The sequence below is a fragment of the Saccopteryx leptura genome, chromosome 5, assembly GCF_036850995.1.
Source record: "Saccopteryx leptura isolate mSacLep1 chromosome 5, mSacLep1_pri_phased_curated, whole genome shotgun sequence".
Taxonomy (NCBI): domain Eukaryota; kingdom Metazoa; phylum Chordata; class Mammalia; order Chiroptera; family Emballonuridae; genus Saccopteryx; species Saccopteryx leptura.
In genome coordinates, this window is record NC_089507.1 from 166487863 (window position 1) to 166515078 (window position 27216).

General features: G+C 39.8%; 3 protein-coding genes across 14 annotated transcripts in view; 1 reads left to right on the top strand and 2 right to left on the bottom strand.

The window, feature by feature from the left end:
- Window positions 1-2260: 2260 nt before the first annotated feature.
- Window positions 2261-9794, bottom strand: LOC136406687 (ATP-dependent DNA helicase pif1-like). Of its 9 annotated transcripts, none has more exons than XM_066386720.1 (5): window positions 8139-8236; window positions 7326-7477; window positions 7085-7179; window positions 5463-5551; window positions 2261-4671 (listed from the first exon to the last, which is right to left on the bottom strand). In XM_066386720.1, the coding sequence occupies exon 5, from the start codon at window positions 3338-3340 to the stop codon at window positions 2393-2395; it is 948 nt and encodes a 315-aa protein (XP_066242817.1). In that variant the 5' UTR covers window positions 3341-4671; window positions 5463-5551; window positions 7085-7179; window positions 7326-7477; window positions 8139-8236; the 3' UTR covers window positions 2261-2392. The 9 variants fall into 9 exon arrangements, with proteins under 9 accessions (XP_066242817.1, XP_066242814.1, XP_066242819.1 ...); XM_066386717.1 differs by having other exon boundaries at window positions 7065-7179; XM_066386722.1 differs by having other exon boundaries at window positions 2261-3867; window positions 7041-7179.
- PRKAR1A (protein kinase cAMP-dependent type I regulatory subunit alpha) lies at window positions 7814-27200 on the top strand. Of its 4 annotated transcripts, none has more exons than XM_066386712.1 (11): window positions 7814-7947; window positions 11383-11568; window positions 16099-16269; window positions 17073-17164; window positions 17371-17432; window positions 18270-18316; window positions 19013-19171; window positions 20315-20375; window positions 22898-23019; window positions 23968-24049; window positions 24749-27200. In XM_066386712.1, exons 2-11 carry the CDS (start codon window positions 11392-11394, stop codon window positions 24919-24921), a joined length of 1146 nt encoding a protein of 381 aa, XP_066242809.1. In that variant the 5' UTR covers window positions 7814-7947; window positions 11383-11391; the 3' UTR covers window positions 24922-27200. The 4 variants fall into 4 exon arrangements, with proteins under 4 accessions (XP_066242809.1, XP_066242808.1, XP_066242811.1 ...); XM_066386711.1 differs by lacking the exon at window positions 7814-7947 and adding an exon at window positions 8207-8355; XM_066386714.1 differs by lacking the exon at window positions 7814-7947 and adding an exon at window positions 8499-8626.
- The window catches only part of FAM20A (FAM20A golgi associated secretory pathway pseudokinase), a 47178-nt gene continuing 40641 nt past the window's right edge, over window positions 20680-27216 (bottom strand). Inside the window, exon 12 of the transcript XR_010751681.1 lies at window positions 20680-20964. The gene's annotated coding sequence lies outside the window, so the exon portion shown is untranslated. The remainder of the gene's footprint in view (window positions 20965-27216) is intronic.

Sequence of the window (27216 nt, forward strand, 5' to 3'; positions counted from 1 at the left end):
AAAAAATATTTTTAAAAAATCAAAAGAATATAACGTGAAGATTATATGAACTTCATCCAGAATATGCAAAGGACTCTTAAAACTCAACAACTAGAAAACAAACAACCCAATTTAAAAATGGGCAAAAGACCTTAAGAGAGACCTCACCAAAAAAGACATACAAATGGCAAATCCATACAAAAAGATGCTCAATATCAAATATGCTATTAGGGAGTTGTGAATTAAAACAGCAATGATGCCTGACCAGGCAGTGGCGCAGTGGATAGAGCGTCGGACTGGGATGTGGAGGACCCAGGTTCGAGACCCCAAGGTTGCCAGCTTGAGCGTGGGCTCATCTGGTTTGAGCTCACCAGATTGGATCCAAGGTCGTTGGCTTGAGCAAGGGGTTGCTCGGTCTGCTGAAGGCCTGCAGTCAAGGCACATATGAGAAAGCAATCAATGAACAACTGAGGTGTCGCAACGAAAAACTAATGATTGAAGCTTCTCATCTCTCTCCATTCCTGTCTGCCTGTCCTTGTCTATCCCCCTCTCTGACTCTCTCTCTGTCTCTGTAAAAACAAACAAACAAAAAAACAAACAAACAAAAACCCAGCAATGACATACCACCTAAGAGAGTGTCTAAAATCCAAAAACACTGACAATACCAAATGCCCGTAAGGATGTAAAGCAATAGGAACAGTACAGTGGGAATGCAAAACAGTACAGCCACTTTAGAAGACAATTTCTTACAAAACCATACATATTCTTACCATAGGATATAGCAATTGTGCTCCTTGGTTTTTACCCGAATGAGTGAAAAACTTAGGTTCACATAAAAACCTGCACATGGGTGCTTATGGAAGCTTTTATTCATACTTGCCAAAACTTGGAAGTAACCAAGATGTCCTTTGATAAGTGAATGGGTATATAAACTGTGGTACATCCAGACAATGGGATATTATTCAGCAGTAAAATGAAATGAGCTATCAATTCACAAAAAGATATGGAAGAAACTTAAATGCATAATACCAAATGAAAGAAGCCAGTCTGAAAAGGCTACCTAAGGTATAATTCCAACTCTGTGACATCCTGGGAAAGGCAAAACTATGGAAAACAGAGAAAAGATCCGCGGTTGTCAGCAGATGGGGAAAGGGAGGGAATACCTGGTGGAACATGGTGGGTTTTTAGTGCAGTGTAACTGATGTATATGACAGTATTCTTTGTGATCCTGTAATAGCAGATACCCGTCATTATACATTGTCCATACCCATAGAATGTACAGCACCCAGAGAGAACTCTGATGTAAACTATGGATATCTAGTTAATAATCATGCATCAATATTGGTTCATCAACTGTAACAAATGTACCACACTAACGCAAGACATTAATGGGGAAACGATGGCTGATGGGGTGGGATGGTGTCCGGGAACTCTGCTCAATTTTTTTTGCAGACCCAAAACTGCACACAAAAATAAATCTATGAATTAAAGGTTATATCAATTTTGAATTTCAGTGTTTCTGAAGTTTCACCGGAACACATCCACACCCTGTGTTTACATGAGCTCTGGCTGCCTCTGTGCTACTACGGCTGAGCTGACAAGTTGCCACAGTGACCAGATGACCAGAAAAGCCTAAAACATTTGCTATCTGGCCCTTTATAGAAAAGAATGTGCAGAGCCCTGGTGTGAGGCATACCTAGCCCTCCTGCACCAGGCCGCTGCCTGCGCTCTGCATCTATCCTCACCCTCCCACCTCACCCTTCAGCAATCCTGAAATAATTTCTCTAAAACTCTGTGCTCTCTCTTGCCCATCAGTTTCCCCTGCTGAAAAACCCAGCAGGACTCCCTGGGTTTCACTGTGTTCCAGCACCTTTTTGGGAGGCCTTCCCTGACCTCCTAAGTCTGAGTAAGGTGCCTTCAGTAGCTCTCAACCCCCCACCCATACTTTGGCCTTTTTTTCAATGAAAAGCACCATGTTCTTGCTGGTCCCCTGGGACTGTGAGCTTTTCATCTCTGTATCCCTGACACCTAGTGCCTGTGCAGAGGTTCAGGAAACATTTTTAAAGGTTCTGAATCTGGTGTCTATGCGTGGATGGGCTTTTAGGACCTGTGAGTTCCCTGAAATGGGATGACAAATGTCATGTATGTCTGTTTATACATCCTTTTGGGGGAGAAAGCCATTGTTTTCATGAGCTTCTCAAAGGGGACCATAACTCTGTGTGTGTGTGTGTGTGTGTGTATTAGCTGTACCCGGCCAGTGTTGCCGTGGCTCAGTCCTCAGTCTGGTTAAATGGAAAAGAAAAGAGAAAGCACACATTTCTAATATGTTTAATTTCACAATGCTTGTGGGTATACAATATTTTTTGTTGTTCCATTGTCTGTGCAGATATAGAGATTGTTTGGTTTGCTGACTCTAGAACATGCAACATATTAATTGTCCATGTGAGAAGCAATCCGTGTCTAGATCTAAACCACACAATTCTAAAGACTGGCCCTGAGCTTTGTTGATGGTGATTGCAAATGCCAATTGAATTGGGAACTGCAGTCTCTTAAATTGAAATGGCATATCCGTTGGAATCATAGAAATGTGAGGAATGAGGACATCTTCACCTTTGAAAGGTCTTGTCAAGATTGTTGCTTCTATGATGTTGCTCATTAATTTTTTTACTGCAAGCCGCGTGCTGTTGCAAAACTTTGGCTGGTTGATATTTCGCAACATGAAAATTGGCACGCCAATTTTCAATTGCAGTACATGCGGTGGCATCCCTGGCAGATCAAGTGAATTCAAAAATTCTGTTGGATAATTAACCACTTCATCTGCTTCCACAACAGTGTTGATGAACTTGTATATGACTGCCTCACTCTGAATGTTAGACTGAGTAATATTGTTAAGTTCGTAGATGTCTTTGTTCTTGGCTGCAAGAATAGCTTGTTCATTCAGCCAATCGCGATTCTTATAATTGGTTTGAATATTGGGAAATACTTTTTCAAATAATTCTTCTTTTGACGTCACTAAATTGCAGAAGTTATGAGGCAATGAAATTCGTCCTGAGGTCAGATCAACCACCACCTTTCCATTCCCAATTTCCAGCAATTGATGTGAGAGTATCTCAGATGATTGATTGTTTTGCAGCTGTACATGCATATCTGTAGTTAATTTTAACGTCTTTACATGTCGCCACAAAGTAGAGTATTTCAGGTAAGTATTTATTTCATCCGCTGGTGTCAATTGAGGAATTATAGGTAATGTTTGCCTGAAATCTCCTGCAAGCAATATTAATGTGTTCCCAAATTGTCTGATGTTTCCATGCAAATCTTGCAATGATCGATCAAGAGCCTCAAGTGATTTTTTGGGCACCATTGTACATTCATCCTAAACAATTAGTTTGCATTTCTGCAATACTTTTCCCAAGCTGGATGCTCTGGAAATGTTGCACGTGGGAGTTTCAATGAATTGCATGTTCAATGGAAATTTCAAAGCGGAATGAGCAGTTCTTCCACCTGGTAGCAATGTCGCAGCTATTCCGGATGACGCAAGAGCTAAGGCTATGTCATTTTGGGATCGAATTGCTGCCAGAATCAATCTAATTAGGAACGTTTTACCAGTTCCTCCTGGCGCATCTAAAAAGAATATTTCTCCAACCCCGTTATTGACAGTTTGCATTATTTGATTGTAAATGCCTTTTTGCTCAAGCGTTAGCTTAGGAATATTTGATTGCACATACGACAAAAGATTACCCATGCTGTAATTTTGTTCACAATGCAATTCTACATAGAACGAAGCAGCAGATCGATTCAGTGATGGCATTCCCAATTGATTGAGAACTTTGTTCGTGATTTCTAAGCACAAATCTTCAATCATTATCAACACTTCATTGTAGATTTCTGCTGTGAAATCCATGTTCATATTTGAATTTTCCTTGCATATTCGAAGGAAAATATCTTCAGCCATGTGTGATTTATATTTCCCCCATAACATTGAAATGGAATTGTAAAATATTTAGTATAGCGTGTGTTGCTTTTATGTCCAACAGATGGTGCTGTTTTTAAAAAAACGCATGTTTTTACCTGTCACAGGTGTGACATCTATATAATAGTAGGTATATAAAAACATAAAAATGTGCATATTTGAATGCAACATTGTGTCAAAATTTCAAAGCAATCGGTGAAGAACTTTTGGAGATTTAAGATTTTGAACAAATGGACATTTACATTTTTATTTATATATATGTATTATATATATGATTTTCTGGAATAAGTATAATTACATAGTCAGTTACATGCTAACAGTGATACATTAATAAAATTTGTTGACTTGGCCAATTTGACAGAATAGAAAGTTCCTGATCCTAGTCAACACACTCAAAAGGTCTATACAGGTGACAGACCAATCATTATTTTTTTTTAAAGCCTTAGCATTAGTTAGACATAGTCATAGAAAATTGATATTCAGAGTAAGAACATTTATTTAGAAGAGATTCATACAAACATCTGGGCTTGACTTGATTCGTGCTTGTGATGAGTAATTTTATGTGTCAACTTGGCTAGGCCATGGTCTTCAGTCTTTGGTCAGATAGTAGTCTAGATGTTAAGAAGGTAATTTTTAGATGTGATTAACCTTTAATCAGTAGACTTGAGTAAAGCAGATTATTCTCTATTATGTGGGTGGGCCTCATCCAATCAGTTGAAGGCCTTAAGAAAAATGATTGAGGGAGTTCTGCCTCCAGACTTCATTCAGACTCAGGCAGCAAAACCAACTATTCCCTAGGTTTCTAGCCTAGTGGCATACCCTATGGATTTCAGTGTTGCCAGTATCCCCAATCCCACGAGCCAATTACTTAAAATCACTCTCTTTCTGTGTGTGTGTGTGTGTATTTATTTATTATGTTTCTCTAGAGAACCTAAGAGTACTCTCTGTTTCTCTTGTTGAACACTGGATTTACATATGCTGTTTTGGATGAAGATATTTTTACTTGGAAATCTCTTTACTATTAGACCCAAGACTGCTACTCTTCTGGTTTTGTGGTTCATATTTTCAATTAAGCTCAAGAGAAACACCATTCTCTGTTTAGATAAACACTTGCCAGTGAGAAAAGCAGGGAGACTTTTGGCCTTTTTGCTTGCTGGGATGGAGTTAGGTTTGAAACCACAAACTTGAGTTCCACAGGAAGCATAAATCCTCATCTCCACTGTACACCACAAATAGGTGTTGATGGTTGGAAAAGTTCCCCTTGGAAATCTCAAATATGTGGACTTGTCCTTAGCCAATGGAAACTTTAACCATAAGAACTACTAAGAAACAGGCCACCAAAGTATTCCCTCCTTAAACGTTCTGGTTTTTAGTTCTACTTCAGCTTACTAAATGCTCTGTTGATGTTTGTTTTTCATATGGTTTGTTCTTGTTTCACAAACATTGTAACAGCAATTAAAGAATTTTGTTTTAAAAAATTTTTACTTACATCCCTGCTACCCTAGAAACTTACTTTGTTGACCTGTCTCAGGATACAGGCCAAAGGACAGGTCACAGACAGACCTTGGAATCAAAGGCCGAAGCCCTCTGGAGAAGGGGAAACTGCAGAAACAGTGGAACAACGATCATTTCTGAAATGTAATTTACAAGTTATTATTCTCACAAGACAAGGTGGCACTGAAGGAGCATTCACATTTGGAAACTTGAGGCTGTTTGATTTTTCAGAACAGCTGTCTCAATGAACTCTTCCCTAGGCTTAACTGTCGACTGCCCAATTCCCTTCTTGTCCTTTAAAACCCCAGCATAGGAGGATTGGCAACTAGAACAAGGTTGAGCAGGACCCACACAGGAAATGGCCTGTGGCTGGAGTGGCGCCTGAATGCCACTGAATGGGGACACACACACACCCGGACCTTAGCAAGGAAGCAACGGTCACTCAAAGCGCTCAGTTCAGTGTCGCTAGTGTGCAGTTTCTAATGCTAAACGTCTTAACTATCTTAGGAAAGTTAACACTGATGGTTAAGACAACTGTGTCTTAACCTTGTAGTTTGGGCAGTTCTTTAGGAAGGAGGAGGAAATGTGGGAAGCAGACTAACATTTATTTATTTATTTTTTTAGACTAACATTTATTTATGTCCCCCACTCTGCACTGTGCACTTTATATATATATATATATAGCAAAGGAGATTGATTAAGATCCCTTCTGTGCAGCCTTGGGCATGTCACTTAACTCCTCTATGCCTCATTTCCTTCTGTAACAATAACAATAATTTCTATGCCACAAAGTTATTAGGAGAATTTAATTATGTATAGAGCACTAAGAACAGTGCTGGAAACATGGTAGTGCTATGTACTTGTTTGCCATTATTTTCTTTACTAGTTAATATTAACACAGCCCTGCTTATCATTAATGATTGAGGAAACTGAGGCTCATGGAGATTAAGTCAATTGCCGGAGATAGAGCATGAAACCAAACTCAGATTTATCTGACTGAACTGTTTTCTTCCTAGAACAGGATGGGGCCTGTTCAATGCTATCAAATTCCCTCTCCTGCTTGCCAGCTCAGGGTTCAGTTTATTAGCTCCTCTTTGTACTGACAAGGGTGAAATCCTATATGACTGAGGTTGTCTTTAATCCTCCATTCCACTCATCCCTGGTAAAAGGCCAATGGTCAACATGTGGGGGTAAGGGGTTGTGGGAAGACAAACTCCCCCTTACATGCTCCCCCACACCTCAGACATAATAGTTTTTTTTCTGATGTTGCCTATGCTTCCTCTATCAGAAAGCAGAGGATAACCATAACTAAATAAATATTCTAATGAACAGGACACTTATTACAGCCTGGTGGATTTAGGGGAGCAGTTGGCCTCCTAGATCAGTGCTGTCCAACAGAAATATAACACCAGCCATATATGTAAATCAAAATTTTTCTAATAGCTACATTCAAGAAGCAAAAAAAAAAAAAAAAAGCAATTAATTTAAATCACACAACCTAATATATTCAAAATATTACCATTTCAACCTGGAATCAACATAAAAATTATTAGTGCGATAGTTTACATATATTAAGTATTAAATCCATTGTGTTTACACATCCGGTCCTTGAGCCATATACCATGGGAGTACTACAGGTACCAGTGAGACACAAGGATACGTGTACTCCAAGGGCTTTCTGTATTCACTGAGCCACTTTCTCCTGCTCCCCCTTTCTTCCTCCGTGGGCAGATACTCTGATGGAAAAAAAAAGGCTTAAGGAGTCAAGTTGCTCCCCTTCCCCCAATCATCCTCGATTAATGCGTTTTTGTGGGGAGTTGAGCGGTTTTTTTTGTGTGGTCACAGAGCGTTTGTGCCAATCTACACGCTTTGTACTTCTCACCTTAGGGGCTGGGCGTGATGATGAGGGGTACTTCTGGTTCTAGGACTCAGGCCAATCTTGGACCCTGACAAAATCCTTTCCAGTGTCGTGTGCCCACGGTGACGGTGTGGCCTCACTGACGACAACACCCCCGGAGGAGAGAGCGGCCCGACCTGCCAAGCAGACATTTGGCAGGGCTCAGGTTTCCTGGGCCGGATGGCGGGCGAGCCCGGAGGTCCGCGCGGCACTGGCAGGGCACAGGATGCGCGGTCAGGCGTGCGCATCCCCGGCATCCGCCCGTGCCCGGCCCGCAGCGCAGCTGCGGCAGATCTAGGGGGGCCGCCGCCTCCTCCGGGCCTGGAAACGGCACGACTCTGCCCCCTCCCCGAGTCCAGCGTCCGCCCCCCTCCAGGGGCTACAGGGCGGAGTGGCCCACCTGTCGTCCCCGACGTCCGCCCCACGTGGGCTGGGGAAGTGGGGGGCGGGGTTGAAGAGGAGAAAAGGCAGAGGCGGCGAGGGAGGAGTGAGTGGGGAGGAGAGAGGAGAAGAGGAAAGGAGAAGGGAGCTCCCGAGAGCCGCGCGGAGAGGGGGTGGGGCGCAGAAGGAAGAATAAAGGGGATCTGAGGCATCCAGAGAGGACCAGGTAAGGAGGGACAGGTGAACAGGAGTGAAGCTCCGGGCTAGACAGAGTGGGAAAAGGAGACGAGGCGAGAGTGAGGAAAGGGCTGCGCATAAGGAAACAGTTAAGATGGAAAGAAGAGCAGAGGTTCAAGATTCGAGGGTGAGGAGAGTTGGGAGTGGTGGGGGTCCTTCAAGAAGGGGCGGGAGAGAAACCTGGGCCGCTGCGCCTTTAAGGTTGTCAAGGCGACGGCTCTGGCCAGAGCGAGGCGCATTGACGTCAGCAGCCGAGCGGTGATTGGCTGGGGCCGGGTCGTTTCCGGTGGAGCCGCCGCGGAGCCGCTATCGCTGAGTGGGGAGGGAATCGCTGGTAGAGCTCGGCCAACAGCAGACTCGCCCTCGCAATCCCTCGGTCGCCGCCTCCCGTCCCCAGGTAAGTGCTGTCGACGAGGGGACCTAGTGCGGCGAGCTTCGCCGACCCGCCACCCGTTTGGGGGCGCTGGACCGATTCAAGATGGCGTCACGGGGAGCGACCTGCAGGGGGACGGCCGCACCCCCTGCCCCTCCCCGGCCTTGGCGGGCGCCTCCGCGCAGGCCTCACGCCCCGGGCGGCGCCGCCAACCCCGATTCTGCACCTCCGGGGTCCTCCGGCTGCTAGCACGTCCGCTCCGGTGCCGGGCTTCCCGGCTGTTCGCTCCCCCGAGGTCGCGTGGCTCAGGCCCCCGGCCCTCCGCGGCCTTCACCGGCCCTCCGCGGCCCCCGCGCCCCCGCCGGCCTCGCCCCCGCGCTGTGGCCTCCTCGCCCGTCTTCCCCCGGTTCCTGGAGGACGAGAGCTCGGTCTCCACCCGCACCGGCCGTGGTTTCTCACCTCGTTTCTGGCCGATCTTGAGACTTGGCGGTTGTTTCTTTTTCCTTCCTGCTTCTTCCTCGTCTTCCCCAGCCATCGCTTTTCCTCCTTCCCGGGACTAACCCCTTTCCCTGTCCTCCCAGCCCCCACCCCTAAGATTCCTTTAGTCCCCTTTCACCTCCCTTCCCTCCCTTTCTCGATTTTTTTTTTTTTTCGTTCTCCGGAGGCCCCGCCACCATGGTGGCCTTCCAACTAGAGTAGGATGAGGGGTCTGCCTCCCTTCATTTTGTGACCATGACTGTGGCCTTCGTGTAGTGAAGGGCACTCTCCCGTCCTCCTCCTCGAAAATACGCGGTGCTGATTAACCCCTGCAGCTCGGTGCAGCGGTGATGCCAAATAGCATAACTCCTTGAGAGGTTCCCAAAGGTTCGGTTTTTTCAGCAGAAGATAGAAAGCTCACACTCCCTCCAAGTGACGCCAGGGGAGTGTTCCTGGCTACTCCGAGGGGATGCAGCCAGGAATCGGCCAGAGTTTCTCCAAGGGTTTTAAATATTTCTTAGCATACAGTCCGTTTGAAGCTGGATTTGATCACATTTGAATTTCCAGACAAAAGAATCTGAGCGTTTCCTTGTGGGTAGAGACAGTGCAGTGAAAATTTTAAAGTATTAAATAATTTTTTGGAGGTAGAAGCTAAATCGTTGGGCTCTTCTAAGTACAAATACAGGCAATCTAAGTATAAGTGATTGAAAATATTAAGGCCGTGGAATTCGGATATTCAGGGGTTCACATGGTGACTACATTATCTTGGGGGCATTTTTGTTAATATGCTACGTTATTAGCAGTGTCTGCTATTTGGTCTTCTTAATACATCCCTTTGTTCCAAACAAAAAACAGTTTGGTCCCTTAGACCCAGATTTCATTAATTTTTGAATGATTTCTCTGATCAATTGAATACATGCATTGATATTGCTGAAAAAATGTCTGAATGTTTTGAAGCATAAAATATCTGATTTTTATCATTGTTCTTGGTGGCTTTCAATATTATTAGAAATGCATGAAGTTCAACTCAAGGATATTCTCAGTTCATCTGATTGACCTGAGAAAAGTGTCTTCAAGTAAATGATCTTTTATTTTTTTAAACTTTATTTCTGAAGTAGCAACATGATTCTTTATCTGAGGCCTTTAATGCATGCTGTCAGGGAGCTGTGTTCTTTTTCATGGTCTATTAGTTAATCTGCTCTTTACTGACCCTTATGAAAGTTACCAAAACAACATGAGTAATAGTGTAGCACTTTAGCTCTTAACTGTGATAATTCTTTTCCCCTTTAAGGGTACTGAGGGTATTTCAGTAGGTTTGCTTGCATTATATTTGGAAAAGTCTGATTAGGATTGATTTTAGTTGCAGAGTGGAACTTGCTTTTATCTTCTAATTTTAATTGGTTGGTAATTAGGAGTTAGAAGGAAAAGAGTTTATGACTCTGTTGTTAAATTATTAAGCTTTTAACTCCAGAGGTAAGATTAGCTGCCCATTATCATCTCTATTTTACTTCACTTCCAGGTAGTTTTTTTTGAATCCTTTAAAAATTCATTAAGTGCAATTTATTTGTTGAATCTTTATGTAAATTTAAAACAATGTATTTTAATATTGTCCTGTCCAGTTGATAAAATTTTTTTGGCATTTTTCATATAAATCTTTTATAGTTTAGTTGGTAAGGTTTTTTTCTATTAAGGATTTTCCTTCTTACCAATGGGTTGCAGGGGTCCCCAAACTTTTTACACAAGGGGCCAGTTCACTGTCCCTCAGACGGTTGGAGGGCCGCCACATACAGTGCTCCTCTCACTGACCACCAATGAAAGAGGTGCCGCTTCTGGAAGTGCGGCGGGGGCCGGATAAATGGCCTCAGGGGGCCACATGCCGTAGTTTGGAGATGCCTGGTAGTGTGTAATCATTTAGGGCTGGAATCTGCTAAAAGAGTGGAATAAAAGGTTACATTTAAAACTCATCTGGGGCTCCTTTTGTCTTAAAATCTTTCAGTTACGCTAGTAGGTGGCTGATAGATCCTTTGACCCAGTGGTTTGTTGGGTGCCATTAGGACAGTCCTTTGAGATAGGAGTTTTATATAGGGAATGTCAGATGTTCTCCATTGTACTTACTTGCTTTCATTTCACTTAGAGCCTACTTGTGTGTCCTTGTAATTCTCTGTCCTGTTCACCATTTACACACTTCCCATGTCATCATGTTTTTGTTTGTTTGTTTGTTTGCAGGGGGGAGAACTGAATGAAATTCCCTTAAGAACCTGACTCCTCAGCAGCTGGTCTCTGCAGGGGATAGTAGCTCCTAGTTCCTCTCAGGAACTGAGGTTTTTGCCTCTTACAGTTACTGCCTGCAGAGTCTAAATCCTGCAACAAGAACTGAATGAGACACTTCTTTGGAAGAATGCTTTTCTCTGCATAGCTTATTATTTCCTAGCTCTCATCTCCCTTAAAAAAATGTACTTAGGAAGGAAAAAAAAACCCCTGTGAAATCAGTTCTAATGAATTTAAGTCAAAGGCCACTGGCAGTTGCTCTTTGTAAGTAGTTTGCACAAGCATATGTGTTTTTTTTCCTTGTAGAGGAGAACCATGGCGTCCGGCAGCTTTGCAGCCTCTGAGGAGGAGCGCAGCCTCCGTGAATGTGAACTCTACGTGCAGAAGCACAACATCCAGGCCCTGCTCAAGGATTCCATTGTGCAGCTGTGCACTGCCCGGCCGGAGAGACCCATGGCATTCCTCAGGGAGTACTTTGAGAAGTTGGAGAAGGTAAACATAATTGTGGGGAGTTGAGTGACCTTGACCCTGTTAAATGTAATGCTGTAGAATGACGCTAACTTGTATTTTTTTAGAAGAAAAGGAATTCTGAATAAGTTTAAAATAGAATTTCAAAAAAGAAATGCTGTTAAGGCATTTGTAATTTTTAACTTTGCAGTTTGTAGGGCTTATCAGAAAACAAATTTGTATGCTGAGTTTACCTGGCAAAAAAAGGGTTTCCAAACTTGTAACGGTTTTAATTAGTACATAAAACTGGCTAAATAAAACAACTGAGTAGATATAATTGATCAGAGTAGTACAGCAGTTGGATGGAATAAGGAATTCTATAGTACTTAAAAGCAGTTAATGTTTTTCTTTTCTCAGCAAAGCAAGTAAACTTAATAAGCCTTATCCCACCTTATAAAACCAAGGTAATGAAACATATGAGTCTAGCTTGTGACTGATAGTCACTTCTGAATTGGTGAAGTCTGTATTTTTTTTGTAAAATTTATCTCAGAAGAATTGACTAGAGCAGAGATCGAGATTGATGGTTGTCGAAATTGTACTTTCTAGTTTTGATCAGGATTTGTGTCCGCATAAATCTGGTAAACCAGATTTTAGTCTTTGTTTTTCATCCTCACTATGTGTTTGTAAATGTAACAAAAACACACATATGTATCTTTTTCTATGCAAAATGGTAATTTTGCATCAAAGAAAATGCTTTAATCAGTTTTCTCAAGAAATGATGAATGAGAAAGTCTGGATTGCTAAATGTTTTGAATAGTTTGATTTGTTTCTGTAAATTGCAGAGATAAATTCACAGTTTTCTTATGCATATTAAAGTTATGCATAATTATTATCTATGTGCAAATCATTATCTAATTATATAATGGAAACATTTGTAATGCATTACATTAATTTGGAAAGTTTCTTAATCAGTGTAAGTTATTAGTAAAAGAATCTGTTTATACTAAGATTTAAAAAATATTTGGGTAGCCTAGTGATTAGGCATTTTCTACTGTTTTCTTGAAAAGCTGTCTGTTAAAATTGGTGTTAGTACATGATTAGAGTGATTAAAAATAACACAACAGACAACCAGTCCCTATGAATGTAGCCTTGCTGTCTTGGAATTATAGTAGAAAATCTGGTTTTCTCTTTTTAAAACAATGTCTAAATAGTGAAATACTTTAAAGCTAGGCTGCTATGGGCGTTTTTGTTTTGAGATAAAGTGTGTTCCTGGAGATCTTGTTCTGAAATGGGTCACTGTAAGGTGATCCCTCTTCTCTTTGGACATCAATAGAAACCATCAAATGAGAGGATAAAGTTGGTGAGACATTACGTGTCTTATAGGGAGTGTTGAATGTGTGGTGCTAGTTCAGAGCCTGTACTTACCGTAGCACTGATTAAGCATGGCTGAGGGGGGGGGCAGAAATCATTAGTTTCTTTGCAGATGGAATCTTTAGATTTAATGTGTGTTTGCTTTTTTACCTCTTAATAAAGGTTACAGCTTAACAAACTTTTCCCCTGATGCTAGTAGGGTCTTTATTCACTTGCATATGCTTTTTTAGCCAGGACTTTTAAGTAACTATATTTTCAATTTTTCAACAGGTCAGTTCTATACTTTAGTTGTTAGGTTTACATTGTCTGAAAATACAGTCACTTGTCACCTCCTCCCTGTGTTATCCAGGGGTCATGTTTCTGGTATTCTGAGCTGAGTGCACTAAAAACTCTCACAGATGGCCCATCAAAAGCTCCTGTGTTTTATTTCGGACTGTCTGCCATCTGAAATCGGAGTCCTCTTTTATGCATATATTGATTAGAACCGTGCCTGTCTGATAGATTAGAGGAATTTTAATAGCTACAACCATTGAGTGTCTTCGGTGTGTCAGGTACTAAAGGAAGCACTTTACATGCATGCATACTCATCATTTCTAATATATGAGGTAGGTGATTATCACCATTTTATGGAAGTCAGCTGAAACTAAGAGTGATTAAGTAACTTGGCTATGGTTAACAAAGTAATAGTTTTTGTTGCAGTAGCATATAACCCTCAAATTTCAGTAGCTTACTACAAAGGCCTTCCTTATTTCTCAGTTATATGCAGCTCTTCTGGACTCTGCACTTCCTGTCTTCTTGACTCTGCATGTTGTTTTATTCTGGGGCTGAGTGGAAGGAACAGCCACTGTTAGAGCATGCTGCTCTCAAGGCAGAGAGGGGACAAGCTGACAAGCTCAGGGGGGGCAGAGCCAAACCATTCAATCAGATAGGAAATGGCTTGTTCCACTTATATGCCATAGTCAAATCAAGCCATAAGGTCAAGCCCCCAGGCAGTGGGGTGGTGACATTACTACAGGGAAGAACCAGGGAAGAATGAACTGGTAAGGGCAGGGAGGGAACAAATAATTGTGAAAACATTAAGTGGTTGCAACAGAGTCTGAACATAAAACAGTAGAACATAATGTTATTAACCAATAAGTAGTATGGTAAGGTTTTGGAGGGGGTCACAATATGAGAGAAGTGAAGGGGGAAGAGACGGAATGACAACAGCAAGAACAAGGGTATGAAAATGTGTCATACTACTACATAATTAAAAATCAATCTTGATAATGGCTCTGCATCAAGATTAGGTTATATCTGATTGCTGTTAATGATGAGAATCCATGAAACATTGGTAAAATCGAAATGCTTTTAGTACTTCAAAATTATCTTAAAAATTCAGTTAAATAAAAGTTTTAAATGAGCTGCTGTTTGTAAAATTTTAATGACAAATTAAGGGGGTGCAATTTTTGTTTTTATTTATACTCTTAAACTTTAAATCTGGGGAGACTTGAGTTTATAATTCTGTGTTAATATGAAAAACCTTATTGGATATTACAATTGCCAGAAGGAAAGTGAAGTGAGTTTTCTAAAAATGCATTTAAAAAAATTGTTAACATACTCTCAAGTGGTTCAAAATTCTGCAGGTAAAAAAGATGTAGCAATAAAAAAAACCTGTTATATTCCTTGAAATGCAGCCATTGCTCCATAGGCATGTGTGCGTTTACAGGCAAATTCACATATAAAAGAGCTTCTTATTCTTTCCAAACACCTGTGTGGTATTTCATTGCATAGATATACTATAATTTATTTAAAATTGTTTCATTAATGACCATTTTGGTTGTTGCCAATATTTTACTGCTAAAAATAATAATACCATGAGTAATTTATGCATGCAATTCCATAAGTAAAATAGCTAGATTATTTGGTCAGGAAGTAAATGAAATTGTAATTAAATATACAAATATGTTAAATCTATTTTTGTTATGTGTTTTTCCTATTGTGTGTTTTCTTAATGGAACAGTAAAATATCCAGAAAAGGAGATAAATAAAGCAAGCCCTGTCCTTCTAAAAATAAAAAAAATAAAAATCAGGCATGAATCTGCTAATAGAAATGAACACTGTCAGTACCTTGATGGTATTGTTCTGGACTTTTTTTGTTAAGTATATGTAGTTTTTTTATTTGTCTTGATGCCATAAGGAGGGCTGAGTACCATGCAAGAGAAAAAAGTAGTTATCTCCTGCATTTTTATCAAAAAATTTTTCTGAAATCTGTAAAAGTTCATTTTGAATTTGAAATATGGTTTAGAAAAATAATGGAGAATGAGTCAAATGAGAAAGTAGTGTAGAGCACATTCTTGTTTTTTTATTCTTATTTCATATCAGGCATGATAAAACTTTGCTTCAGACCTGAGAAATTTCTTTTTAAGGCTCTAGATTTGATAAATAACAATGTTAAATAGTTCATCTCAGTTTTTATAGCAATTAGTTTAACAAGAAGTTATTAAAAGCAGGTAAACTTTTTAAAATTTAATTTCAAGTGTAAAACTGATAATAGTAAAGAATGCTTGTAGCTCTGCTGGGAGAAGTGTTAGATCTGATCTAATTTAAATTCTTGGTTACTGTCATTTCATTATTTTTTTCTGAGATTCCAGCTAGATATGGATTCCATGGGCTCAGGACCCTCCCCTGTTGGTTTTTACATTTCCCTTGCCTACCATAGACTTGGCATGCAGATCTAGAGCATTCTTATTGAATGAATAAAGTAATCTAGACTTGTTGGATCACTTTGCTATGGCCAAGTACAGTCTTTTGGGGGGGGGGGGGGAGGAATCTCATGCTATCTGCAATAGCATACTAAAGACCTAATTCTCTAGGATTTTGATTTGCAGTTTATTACTGTTGTATGTATTATAATCCTTGTTGTCAATGTATTATTATAATAAGCATCTTATTTTTTACTTGCATGTTATGTGTCCTTGTACTAGTGGCTTTTGTTCATTAATAAGTATAGCATCTATTATGATCTGAGAAACAGTCCTTTCAGAATTTTATTTTCTACTCTTCTTTTTCATTTGGAATTTGCCTTTCCCCTTGACACGTTTACTTTGGTAATAGAGGAAGAGATTTGAAGTGACTTACAATATATTGGAATATGAGAAGATCAACTTTATATCCTGAAAGATCTCATTGTATAAATCTAAATTTTTATCAAAATTTTTTCAGGAGGAGGCCAAACAGATTCAGAATCTGCAGAAAGCAAGCACTCGTGGAGATTCGAGGGAGGATGAAATCTCCCCTCCTCCACCCAATCCAGTGGTTAAAGGCCGGCGGCGACGAGGGGCTATCAGCGCTGAAGTCTACACGGAGGAAGATGCTGCATCATATGTTCGGAAGGTAGTTTTGTTGTCTAAACCTTTGGGACGGTGTTTTCGGGACCACATGTAGTCCTCTAGTTTCCTTTGATGACCGCACGCACGGTTTTTAATGGTCAAACACAAACAGGATCGCTTGTACTCCATCCTGCATAGTTCTTGGGTATTGGGGAACAGATTTCTGTGCTAACATGCCATCAGAGAAAATAAGGATGCTTATAACACACTAAAGCATTGCATTTTGGGAGTTTTCCTTGATGTTTTGCAGTAAAAGAAGGCAGTATTCCTTTTTTCCTTGAATCATGGTGTCAGTTTTTTGACATCTTACAATTCATGTTGTGTGGCTTTTAATCTTTGTCCTATAAGCCTCATCCTAATTGGTTCTTCCTTAGAACCTCCCTGCCATTCGAGTTATGCCATTAACTTGAAGGAGGGAGAGGATTGTCCTGGCAAGAGGCTTGTGGAACTAACAGCACATGGTCACAGTTTAAAAAATGACTATCATAAAATATTCAGATTTGTCTTAAATAATCACCTTGGTCAGGTGATTTTGGTTTATTTCTTTAGTTGTTGACTGGAAATCAAATACCAGCCTTTAAATAAATACAGATTTGGCTGTAGGCAAGGGGATTATTTACTCAATATTTGTTGAATACTTTGTGGATCAAAGGTGTAGTACTTGTGTGTTGTGTTGAAAGTATTTAACTCAAAAAGCAGTCTTATTTAAATGCTATAATATAGTTTGTCATTTAATTGACATGCAAGTTCCAAGCATAAAATGTTTTTGGTTTATGCAGTTGCACTTGACTTTCTGTTCTTTTCTAGGTTATACCAAAAGATTATAAGACAATGGCTGCTTTAGCCAAGGCCATTGAAAAGAATGTGCTCTTTTCGCATCTTGATGATAATGAGAGAAGGTAGGTACAGGTTCTTTGTTATGCTGTTTTCTTGTACAGCTGTGGTCCCAAACCAGTCTCATTCATTTTTGCACATTTTAAGGCTCATTACTCACCTGATGACAATCCCAGCTGAAAATCTAGGAGCTGGAATTTTAAGGTTAATAATGTTTGAAATTCATAGAAGAGGCACATGAAATGTAATGCGAGGCCTTTGTCCCTTGCAGTGATATTTTTGATGCCATGTTTCCGGTTTCCTTTATTGCTGGAGAAACTGTTATTCAGCAAGGTAAGGGCTTCTGCTCTGGGGGGGTGTGGTGTTATTCTGGGAGAGGAGTCCAGACGGGAGGGTGTTTTCACATTGAAGTTTGTTTTCCTTTTTTCAGCCTGCCTTTTCCTTGTGTTACACTATTGAATTTTTCTTTCTTTTTTCTTTTAAATTAAAATCATCTGAGCTAAAAGGCACACATTTCCTAAGGAACTAATATTTCTCTACTATCTGATACAATTTTATTTATAGTCATTGTTAAAGGAAATTCCTGCATCTTTAATTTGAATGTTGTGTGGAATTTCAGAGTTATATATGTGTATATATCTTATATATTCTTTATATTATTATTAACCATTTATAAAATAAAGTAAGAAATAAGCAAAACTTTTCTTCATCATGTAGCTCATCTATGTCTGAGGTTTTGTGCCTTCTAGTGATTGTTACCTTTTTGCTCACATGGATCTAATCTTTTGGCTCCCCTCTTTTTTTCTTTACATTTTGATGGGTCTTTATAATCCATATATAGTCTCATTTGTCACAGTCTGAGATTTTGGTACTTATTATTTGGTTGGTTCTTGTTTATTTTGTTTGTTTTTTGTTATAGATAATATATTTTTGTACACCAAAATGGCTATTTTTAAGGTATTTTTTATAATGAAATGACTGAAAATTTGATCAATTTTATTTTTAAAATACATTGCTGGACTTTTTTTCTCCAAAAGATTGTGTTCATTTGTAATACACTGTTTTCTCTCATAGTGCTACTATTAAATAAGTTTGTTATTTTGCATTAATTTGATACTTTTGTGTTTCCTTAATTTGTAAAATGCTTCTAACTTGTTTCCTCTCCTTTAGGTGATGAAGGGGATAACTTCTATGTGATTGATCAAGGAGAGATGGATGTAAGATTTAGTAAAAGCAAAAATATGTTGATAATCTTAAAAGTTAATGTATTGATATTTATTGCTTCTAAGTTTCTGAAGAGCTATTTCAGCCCTTCTATGTCAAATTCCATCAATACCTTTTGCCATATATTTTAATTACAGAAACTTTTTAAAGTTACTTCCTTTAAGTAGACATGCAGTTCAAAACTTTTGCTAGACTTGTTAATGTGTGCATGCGTGCTGTGGGGTAAAACGAGAGTAAGAGAGACTCTAGTCCTAGTCATTAGTGATAAGACTTGGTACAGCTTTCTTGACTCTGTTAAGTTTTGTTTACAAATGAAGTGGGGATACTAGTGGCATATTCTTATAGGATTATTAGGAAATTCAGTACCTTATGCAAATAAAATGTTTATTAGCATAGTGCTCAGCACAGCATCTGTAAATGTATATGGTTTTATTAATGCTAAGTTTACCTTTTTGCCCTGATCATCAGTTTATCTTGTCCGATGATTAAACCAGGTAAATCACAGACACTGGACCTATTTAACTCATTGTCAGAAGTCAAGTATTTTGCTTTGTTGTATATTGAAAACATAGTGTATTCTATTTTAAAACAAAGTTCAGAATTCTGACCCCTGAAAAAGGTTAGTGGGTTTTTAATACTTAGGTGTTTACATAGGTAGAAAAGCAGTTCTTTTGTCATTTGCATTTTAGGTCTATGTCAACAATGAATGGGCAACCAGTGTTGGGGAAGGAGGGAGCTTTGGAGAACTTGCTTTGATTTATGGAACACCTAGAGCAGCCACTGTCAAAGCTAAGACAAATGTGAAATTGTGGGGCATTGACCGAGACAGCTACAGAAGAATCCTTATGGTAAGAACATGGTTTTTGGAGTGTGATTTAAACTACCTGTCTATGAACTAATGTTTAAATTGAGAAATGTCACTAAATTAAAATGAGAATATTACTTTTAATGATTTGAATGCTTTGCACTAAGTCCAGTTTAGCTTTATTCATTGTACCATTTGAGATGGTAATCTTTTAGAACAAAAGTTTGGCCAGGAATAGAATGGGAAACAAATGTGGTGTGTATATAATGGTCAGCTCAGGTTTGGAATTCTCTCCATTTGCTGATAGGCACATCTTCTCTTACCTAATCTTCACACATCACAAGATAGTCCGATTGGTTCTGCTTCTAAATGCGTAAAGTTATTTAAGGTTGTTCAGAAGTAATCAGCTCCCCTGAACTGAAACTGGGTTTATTAGTAATGGAGATGTCATGTTCCCTTTCACTAAAGGTAAAAACAAAATAATAAAAACATTGGAACATTCTGCTGATGTAGTCAGACGTTTTGAGAGCTTTGTGACAAATTTATAGAGTAGCTTTGGATGTTTAAGTCCCAGCTGACAGCATTAGTCATCTTGAATGGTTTTCTAAATTAGTGTGATGCCTGTCTGGCTGTTTGAAATATGCAGTTAGAAGTTACTTTGGAAATTTTCTGTATTTGGGGGATGGATGTGTGCATGTATGTATCAACATTTGTAATATAAACTGCCAAGGTAATTTAATATGTAAGAATGATTATTATAGGGGATTGTGTGTCCCCTCCCTCCCCCCAATATATTTAACAAACATTGCAGGTAAGACAGCTTGGTTAAGTTTGGGGCTCTGGCACTTTTTTGGGGGTAGATGGGTTGTAAGTGGTAGTTTTCTTCTGTGGAGGTTAGGGATTCAGGGGTAGGACCCAGAGCTGGAAATATATTCAGCTATAATCAGCTGATCATTTGCTTTTTTGCATTTTACTAATTGGTGGTATGAGAAACTGAGAGCAAGTTGCTAAGATCTTTTCATAGAACTAAACAGGAGGGCTTGTCATGTTTTATGTGAAGAATAATCATGTCTCAGGAAGCAGCAACAAGCTGTGATTTCTCTTTAAATTTACTTGGAACTTATTATTCTATAGTATTATTGGATAATCTCACATTTTTTGACATATGATTTTATTTTTTTAATAGGGAAGCACTCTGAGAAAGCGGAAGATGTATGAGGAGTTTCTTAGTAAAGTGTCTATTTTAGGTGAGTTTTGGAAGATTGTATGGAGAATTATTAAGTTTAAATGTGAGCAGTACTTAAGCGGAATCTATTGTATTTCATAAAAAATAGTTATCAATTCTGTTTTTCCTAATAGCAGTGTAAAACATGTGGGATACAGAGTTAAAGTGTAACTAGAAGTAATTTGAAAGTGTGTTTAATTTGCTAGCATGTGACATACCTCTCCATTGTAAATGATTGGACCTGGGAAAAGCTCTCTGCTGTTACATGCTATTTATTTCTCCTGGACAGACTGGGTGAACATGTCTTCACATTTACATTTACTCCTCCTGTGACTTCTTTCTCTGTTCCATCAGTGAGTTTATTGGTTAAGGAAAGGATTTTCAAGAATGCTTTTTCTCTGTGGAAAGATTAGTTAGCATTTATCCACTTTCTCTGAAAAACACAAGATGCTGAGCCCGGGTGGCTCAATTGGTCGGAGTGTCGTCCTGATGTGCCAGGATTGCGGCGGGTTCAGCTCCCCATCAGGGCATATACAGGAGTCAGCCAGTGAATGCAGAAATGGTTGGAACAACAAATTGATGTTTTCTTCTCTAGCTTTCATCCTCTTTCTCTAAAAAATCAAGTTAAAAAATTTTTTTTTAATGCAAAAAGTTTTATTTTTGTGTGACAGAGACAGGAACAGGTAGGGACAGACAGACAGGAAGGGAGATGAGAAGCATCAATACTTCGTTACTGCGCTTTAGTTGTTCATTGATTGTTTTCTCATATGTGCCTTGAGGAAGGGGCTATGGCAGACCGAGTGACCCCCTTGCTCAAGCCAGTGACCTTGGGCTCAAGCCGGGGTGACCTCGGGGTTTCGAACCTGGGTCCTCTGCATCCCAGTTTGATACTCTATCCATTGTGCCACTGCCTGGTCAGGCAATGCTACAAGTTTTGTTGAACTCTTGTAGATAATGTCTGTGTGTTCTTTTTTTTTTAAATTTTCTTTTTTAATTCATTTCTAGAGAGGAGAAAGAGAGGTAGAGAGAGAGACAGAGAAGGAGAGAGAGGAGAGACAGAGAGAGAGAAGGGGGGAGGAGCTGGAAGCATCAACTCCCATATGTGCCTTGACCAGGCAAGCCCAGGGTTTCGAACCGGCGACCTCAGCATTTCCAGGTCGACGCTTTATCCACTGTGCCACCACAGGTCAGGCCTCTGTGTGTTCTTTGAACCTCTTTTTAATTGAAAGGGGCAATGGCAATTTTTTTTCTTTTTGGTGACAGAGAGGGACAGACAGGGACAGACAGGAAGGGAGAGAGATGAGAAGCGTCAATTCTTTGTTGCAGCTCCTTAGTTGTTCGTTGATTGCTTTCTCATATGTACCTTGACTGGGGGGGCTACAGCCAAGTGAGTGACCCCTTGCTCAAGCCAGCGACCATGGGATCATGATAATGTCTATGATCCCATGCTCAAGCCAGCGATCAGTCACTCAAGCTGGTGAGCCTACGCTCAAACTGGTGACCTTAGGGTTTCGAACCTGGGTCCTCCACGTCCCAGTCTGACGCTCTATCCACTGCGGCACCGCCTGGTCAGGCGGAAACGGCAATTTTTATAAGGTAAAATGTCTTCTGCCATTGTTTTGTTACAAGCATTGACACCCCCCCCCCCCCCCATTTGTCTTGTCTTTGAAATGATTGCATTTGCTTAGTGTCTTGGGTGTTAACTTTTATTCCCAAAGGGCAAACTGTTTTCTCCCTGGCCTGATAGCTCAGTTGGTTAGAACAGTGGTCCCCAACCCCTGGGGCCACGGACCGGTACTGGTCTGTGGGCCACTCGGTACCGGTCCGCAGAAAAAGAATAAATAAGTTACATTATTTTTTCCGTTTTATTTATATTTAAGTCTGAACGATGTTTTATTTTTAAAAAATGACCCGATTCCCTCTGTTACATCCGTCTAAGACTCACTCTTGACGCTTGTCTCGGTCACGTGATACATTTATGCATCCCATGCTAAAGGTCGGTCTGTGAAAATATTTTCTGACATTAAACTGGTCTGTGGCCCAAAAAAGGTTGGGGACCACTGGGTTAGAGCATCGCCCCAAAGTGCAGAGGTTGCAGGTTCGATCCTTGGTCAGGGCACGTACAGGAACAGATTGATGTTCCTGTCTTTTTCCTGTTCTCTTTCTCTCTCTAAAATTAATAAATAAAAATATTTTTTTCTAGTTCTTGGTTTGGTAAATTAACTGATGATTTAAATAAATTATTTCTGTGAACCTCTGGGATAATATGGAAGCTGACACTATTACTTTGGAGTTCTGTAATTGCAGGTTTGATTTGCATTGATGGCAGCGTGTAGAGATGCTTAATGATTACATTTTCCTAAAGTGTTTATTTTACTGATTTTAGAGAGAGATGAAGGGAGAGAGACAGGAACATCAATTTGTTCTTCTACATGCTCTGACTAGGGATTGAACCAGCAACCTCTGCACTTCTGAACAATATGTTTTGAAATTTTTAGCACTACCACATAATGTGGAGAAATTGTTTTGATTGTTGCTTTTTAGAATCTCTGGACAAGTGGGAACGTCTCACAGTGGCTGATGCATTGGAACCAGTCCAGTTTGAAGATGGGCAGAAGATTGTGGTGCAGGGGGAACCGGGAGATGAGTTTTTCATTATTTTAGAGGTAAAGAGCTCTGCATTTGATGCTTCAACAAGTTGTACACCAAGGAAGGGAAAAGAGGTTAATTGTGATTTAAACTCTTAGATTTAAAAAAATGCCTGACAGTTTTATTTAAAGATTACCTTTCACTGTGAAATGCTGTTTATTTTATGTTAGACCACCACATTTGAAATGAGTTTGAGTCAGATTCTGAAAAGGCTGTTGATGAATAGCCAGATTCTGACCTACTAAAATTAATCCTCCTTGAGCAATCCAAACATACTACATTATTTGGTTTAGCAGATTGGAATGATTCTGCGCCATCTTTGTTCAAGTCATGTGTTTGGGCTATTGGCAACCAAGCATCAAAAGATTTAGATTCTAAAAGTTACTATGTTATATATCTTCAAAATCCATGGAATTGTATAGCGGATACTCTTGACTGAGAAGAGATTCAAAAACCAGATTTTCTTTGAATGTAGCTCAGTAGATGCTAATTAATTAGTTTTATTTAATCTGGGGGTGAGGTGGTGGGATCAAGAGACTCTTTCTGTAAAGGGCCAGATAGTAATAGTTTAGCTTTGTGAGTCCTAGAGTTTGTGTTGTGAAGACTCTCGTCATAGTACAGAAGCAGCCGTAGGTACTATATCAATGATTTGATGTATTGTTCCTGTGAAATTTACCAATAAAAACAGGTAGCAAGCTTGAGTCAGCCCCCTTCCTCCTTCCCTAATTTGCTAACCTGTATGAACCCAAGTACCAAGTCCTTAGCTTGATGAGAAGGGCCCCCAGGAGGGGCTGTCGGGTAGACAGGAGTTACTCTGTTCAGCTTCTATCATATGAACACAGGATTTGAAATAACTGTGGAATCCTTTTTTATTTTCCCCCAGAGTAGCTAAAATTGCATTGTATATTGAAATGCCACCCTGGATTTGAAAGAATTTGTCTTGTTTTTTGGTGATTTTATTGTAGGGGTCAGCTGCTGTGCTACAGCGTAGGTCAGAAAATGAAGAGTTTGTTGAAGTGGGAAGATTGGGGCCTTCGGATTACTTTGGTACGTATATTTCCTCACAATACATTCATAGTTTCTTTAAGTCACCTTTCAGATAGGGACATTGTAGTCTTATAAATTGTCTTGTCTTCTCCAGAATTTTATTTTATTGTTTTGTATTGTTCTGAAGTTAGAAGTGGTGATGCAGTCAGACAGACTCCCGCATGCGCCCTGTCTATGATCCACCCGGCATGCCCACCAGGGGGCGATGCTCTGCTGCAGCCGGAGCCATTCTAGCTCCTGAGGCAGAGGCCATGGAGCCGTCCTCAGCACCCAGGCCAGCTTTGCTCCAATGGAGCCTTGGCTGCGGGAGGGGAAGAGAGAGGAAGGAGAGGGGGAAGGGTGTAGAAGCAGATGGGCGCCTCTCCTGTGTGCCCTGACTGGGAATTGAACCCGGGACTTCCACACGCCAGGCTGATGCTCTACTGCTGAGCCAGCTGGCCAGGGCCCAGAATTTTATTTTTTAATTGCAACCTTTTTCTTTTAGAGAACTAGTGTGAGATTTTGACCTTCACTTGGTTAATAATTAAGTTATTGACTGTCTCATCCATCAGTTGGGTTTTTTTTAAGTGCAGGTATGATGAGGCCTGAACTGAGTTATTACGAGGTACACATACTTGTTTTTCTTTCTCGGAAGTGCACCTCTAAGAAAGCGTTTCCCACAGAATTCGGCCTCCTCTTACTTCTCGTTCTCTTCCCCAGGCGAAATAGCACTGCTGATGAATCGTCCCCGTGCAGCCACAGTGGTGGCTCGGGGCCCTTTGAAGTGCGTTAAGCTGGACCGACCTAGATTTGAACGTGTTCTTGGCCCGTGCTCAGATATCCTCAAACGAAACATCCAGCAGTACAACAGTTTCGTGTCCTTGTCTGTCTGAAGCCGCCTCCTGTGCCTCCCTTCTCTTCCCCCATCCGTGCTTCACTCCTGCAGACCGCTTTCTTTCCCTACTTGCAGCGCCTCGTGGCCACTGGCATCGCAGCTTCTTGTCTGTTTATATTAAAAGTTGCTTTCATTGCACCGTTTTTAATTTGGAGCATTAACTGAATGCTCAGACACAGGTAAATAAATGGAGAGTTCCGCGGAGACTGCTGTTACTGCTTCTCTGTGTGCAGTGTTAGTGATCAACCTGGGCAGGACATGCCACTCTCTCGGGTGAGGGCCGATCCCTGCACCAAATGAATTACCATGCAGTAATGATGTGACAGAGCAAGAGTGTTTTGTAAGTGACATAATTTTCCAGTTATCATTAAGCATATTTTAGATTGTGGCCATATATGCTATATTACTTTATAGAATAAATGATTTCAACTAAGATCTAAGGATTAGGAAAAACGGATATAGAGAAATCTTAGAAAGATGGTCTGCCTGTATTTAAACTAGATTAAGGTGGGGAAATGCCCATTTTTGCTAATTATCAGATGGAGATGATCTTTTAGTGGTTTCTTATTTCTTTTTAACCAGAAGTTTTGTTTGTCAAACTAATTTGCCTGGTATTGGTTATATCTTGTTACTGTTTCCAGTTCTGAAATACATTTAGGTGTGGCTAGGTATACCTGCCTTTTGAGTTTGAAACTAAATCACAAGCTGCAAGTACTGATTATGATTTCACTATATCTGCCTCAGCTCACAAATTCTAATTAGACCTTGATTTATCCAGCCAGTGCCAAAATTTGATCATCAGATGCTGAATTGAGTATAAGAATTTGAGGTCTACACTCTTGATTGTTACCTTATAGCTTTTGGTTAGTATTCATCTTTCAGTTGGCTCCAGGATAATCTCCTGTGCTCATTAAACACTGATTCCAGGAGAACGGATTTGCTGGGAATAGATAAATTATATGGAACAAATGTCAACAAAAATGGAGGTGATGTTGGTAAAGGTAGAAATGCCAGACGGGCATTGATTGTTGGGAACTTGGAATTCATTGGGGCAAGAGGTTTTGGGAAGGAGTTTTTTACTTTGGTTTGACCTTTTCCCCTCCTTTTTACATTAACTAGAATTTATGGTAGGGTGGGGGTGGGGTAGGACATGTCTGTGTTGTTTCAACTTGGTCTAAAAGGCCATCCTGCCGAACAGTTCTGCTTTCCTGTCCAGCGTTTACTTCTCTGGCAAATGTTTTTGTTTTTTTAAAGTAAGCTTATATTTTGAGTCTTAACTGTATGTATTTCAGTATTTTCCAGCCTTATCAGCCTTATGTGTTACATTATTCCATGTGCACCAATGATACCCAACAATTTATTTTTATGTTATTTTTTTAAACAAAACCTCACAGTTCCGTAATGTAGGCACTTTTATTTTCATTGTGACTTATACGTAATGTAGGGTTATATTTGGGAGTGACTGCAAGCGTTTTTCCATTTGTATGCACCTGGCTTTGATTACTGATCCCTTCTCCTGCCCTTTCCCAGGGCATTTAAATTGGTCGTGGGGGACTTTTTCATAGATTTGAACAGTTTTTAGGTTGTTACTAAGTTTGAAGTATAAATCTGGGAAAGAAGTTTTATTTACATTTTAGTGTGGAATAGAAAACCACCTTGTTACAAATTTTTTATGTTTTAAAATTATCTTAAATGACGGTTTTCTGATCTATACTTTGTGTTTAGTTACCTTTTTATATTTAAAATATTAAAAATAAAAATTGTTATTAGTGTAAAGTTTGATTTGATCTTTGTTTGCCAAAACTGTACTTAAGTAAATTGTTTAGAATGCCATAAATTGCAGTTTCATGTATGTATATAATCATGTTCATGTATATTTAGATACAGATTATGCTTCCTAAATGAGTTTTGCTCTTAAATCATTTGGCTTGCTGTTTACTCCCTTTTGTAGTTTTTAATCTAAGAAATTTTAAGTCTAAATTTAAAAACTATCACATTTAAAGCTTTATCTTTGTGCAATCTGAGTATATGTGAGATATCACGATTGGCATACTATGTCTTAGTTAATAATGAGGATGTTAGAAATTGTCATTTCGGGGCCTGGTAAGTGAATTTCTCAGATCTGTTGCTCTAGAAGTATAGATGGCCAAAGGATCATTTTGTATTGTTTTCTGGTTACTAGTCTGATTATACTGTGTGTGCTAATAAACTCTATTCTTTTTGTTATAGATTGTCCTAACGGTAGGTCAAATAATAAAAGAGATTAAATAATTTAAATTCTTAAATGAATCAG

Excerpts from the sequence above, each read along its gene's own strand:
- PRKAR1A (XM_066386712.1), top strand. The coding sequence starts at position 11,392 with ATGGCGTCCGGCAGCTTTGCAGCCTCTGAGGAGGAGCGCAGCCTCCGT. Across the intron at positions 11,569-16,098 it reads ACTTTGAGAAGTTGGAGAAG|GAGGAGGCCAAACAGATTCA; the intron begins GTAAACATAATT and ends AAATTTTTTCAG. Across the intron at positions 17,433-18,269 it reads AGAAACTGTTATTCAGCAAG|GTGATGAAGGGGATAACTTC; the intron begins GTAAGGGCTTCT and ends CCTCTCCTTTAG.
- LOC136406687 (XM_066386718.1), bottom strand. The coding sequence starts at position 3,340 with ATGGTGCCCAAAAAATCACTTGAGGCTCTTGATCGATCATTGCAAGAT.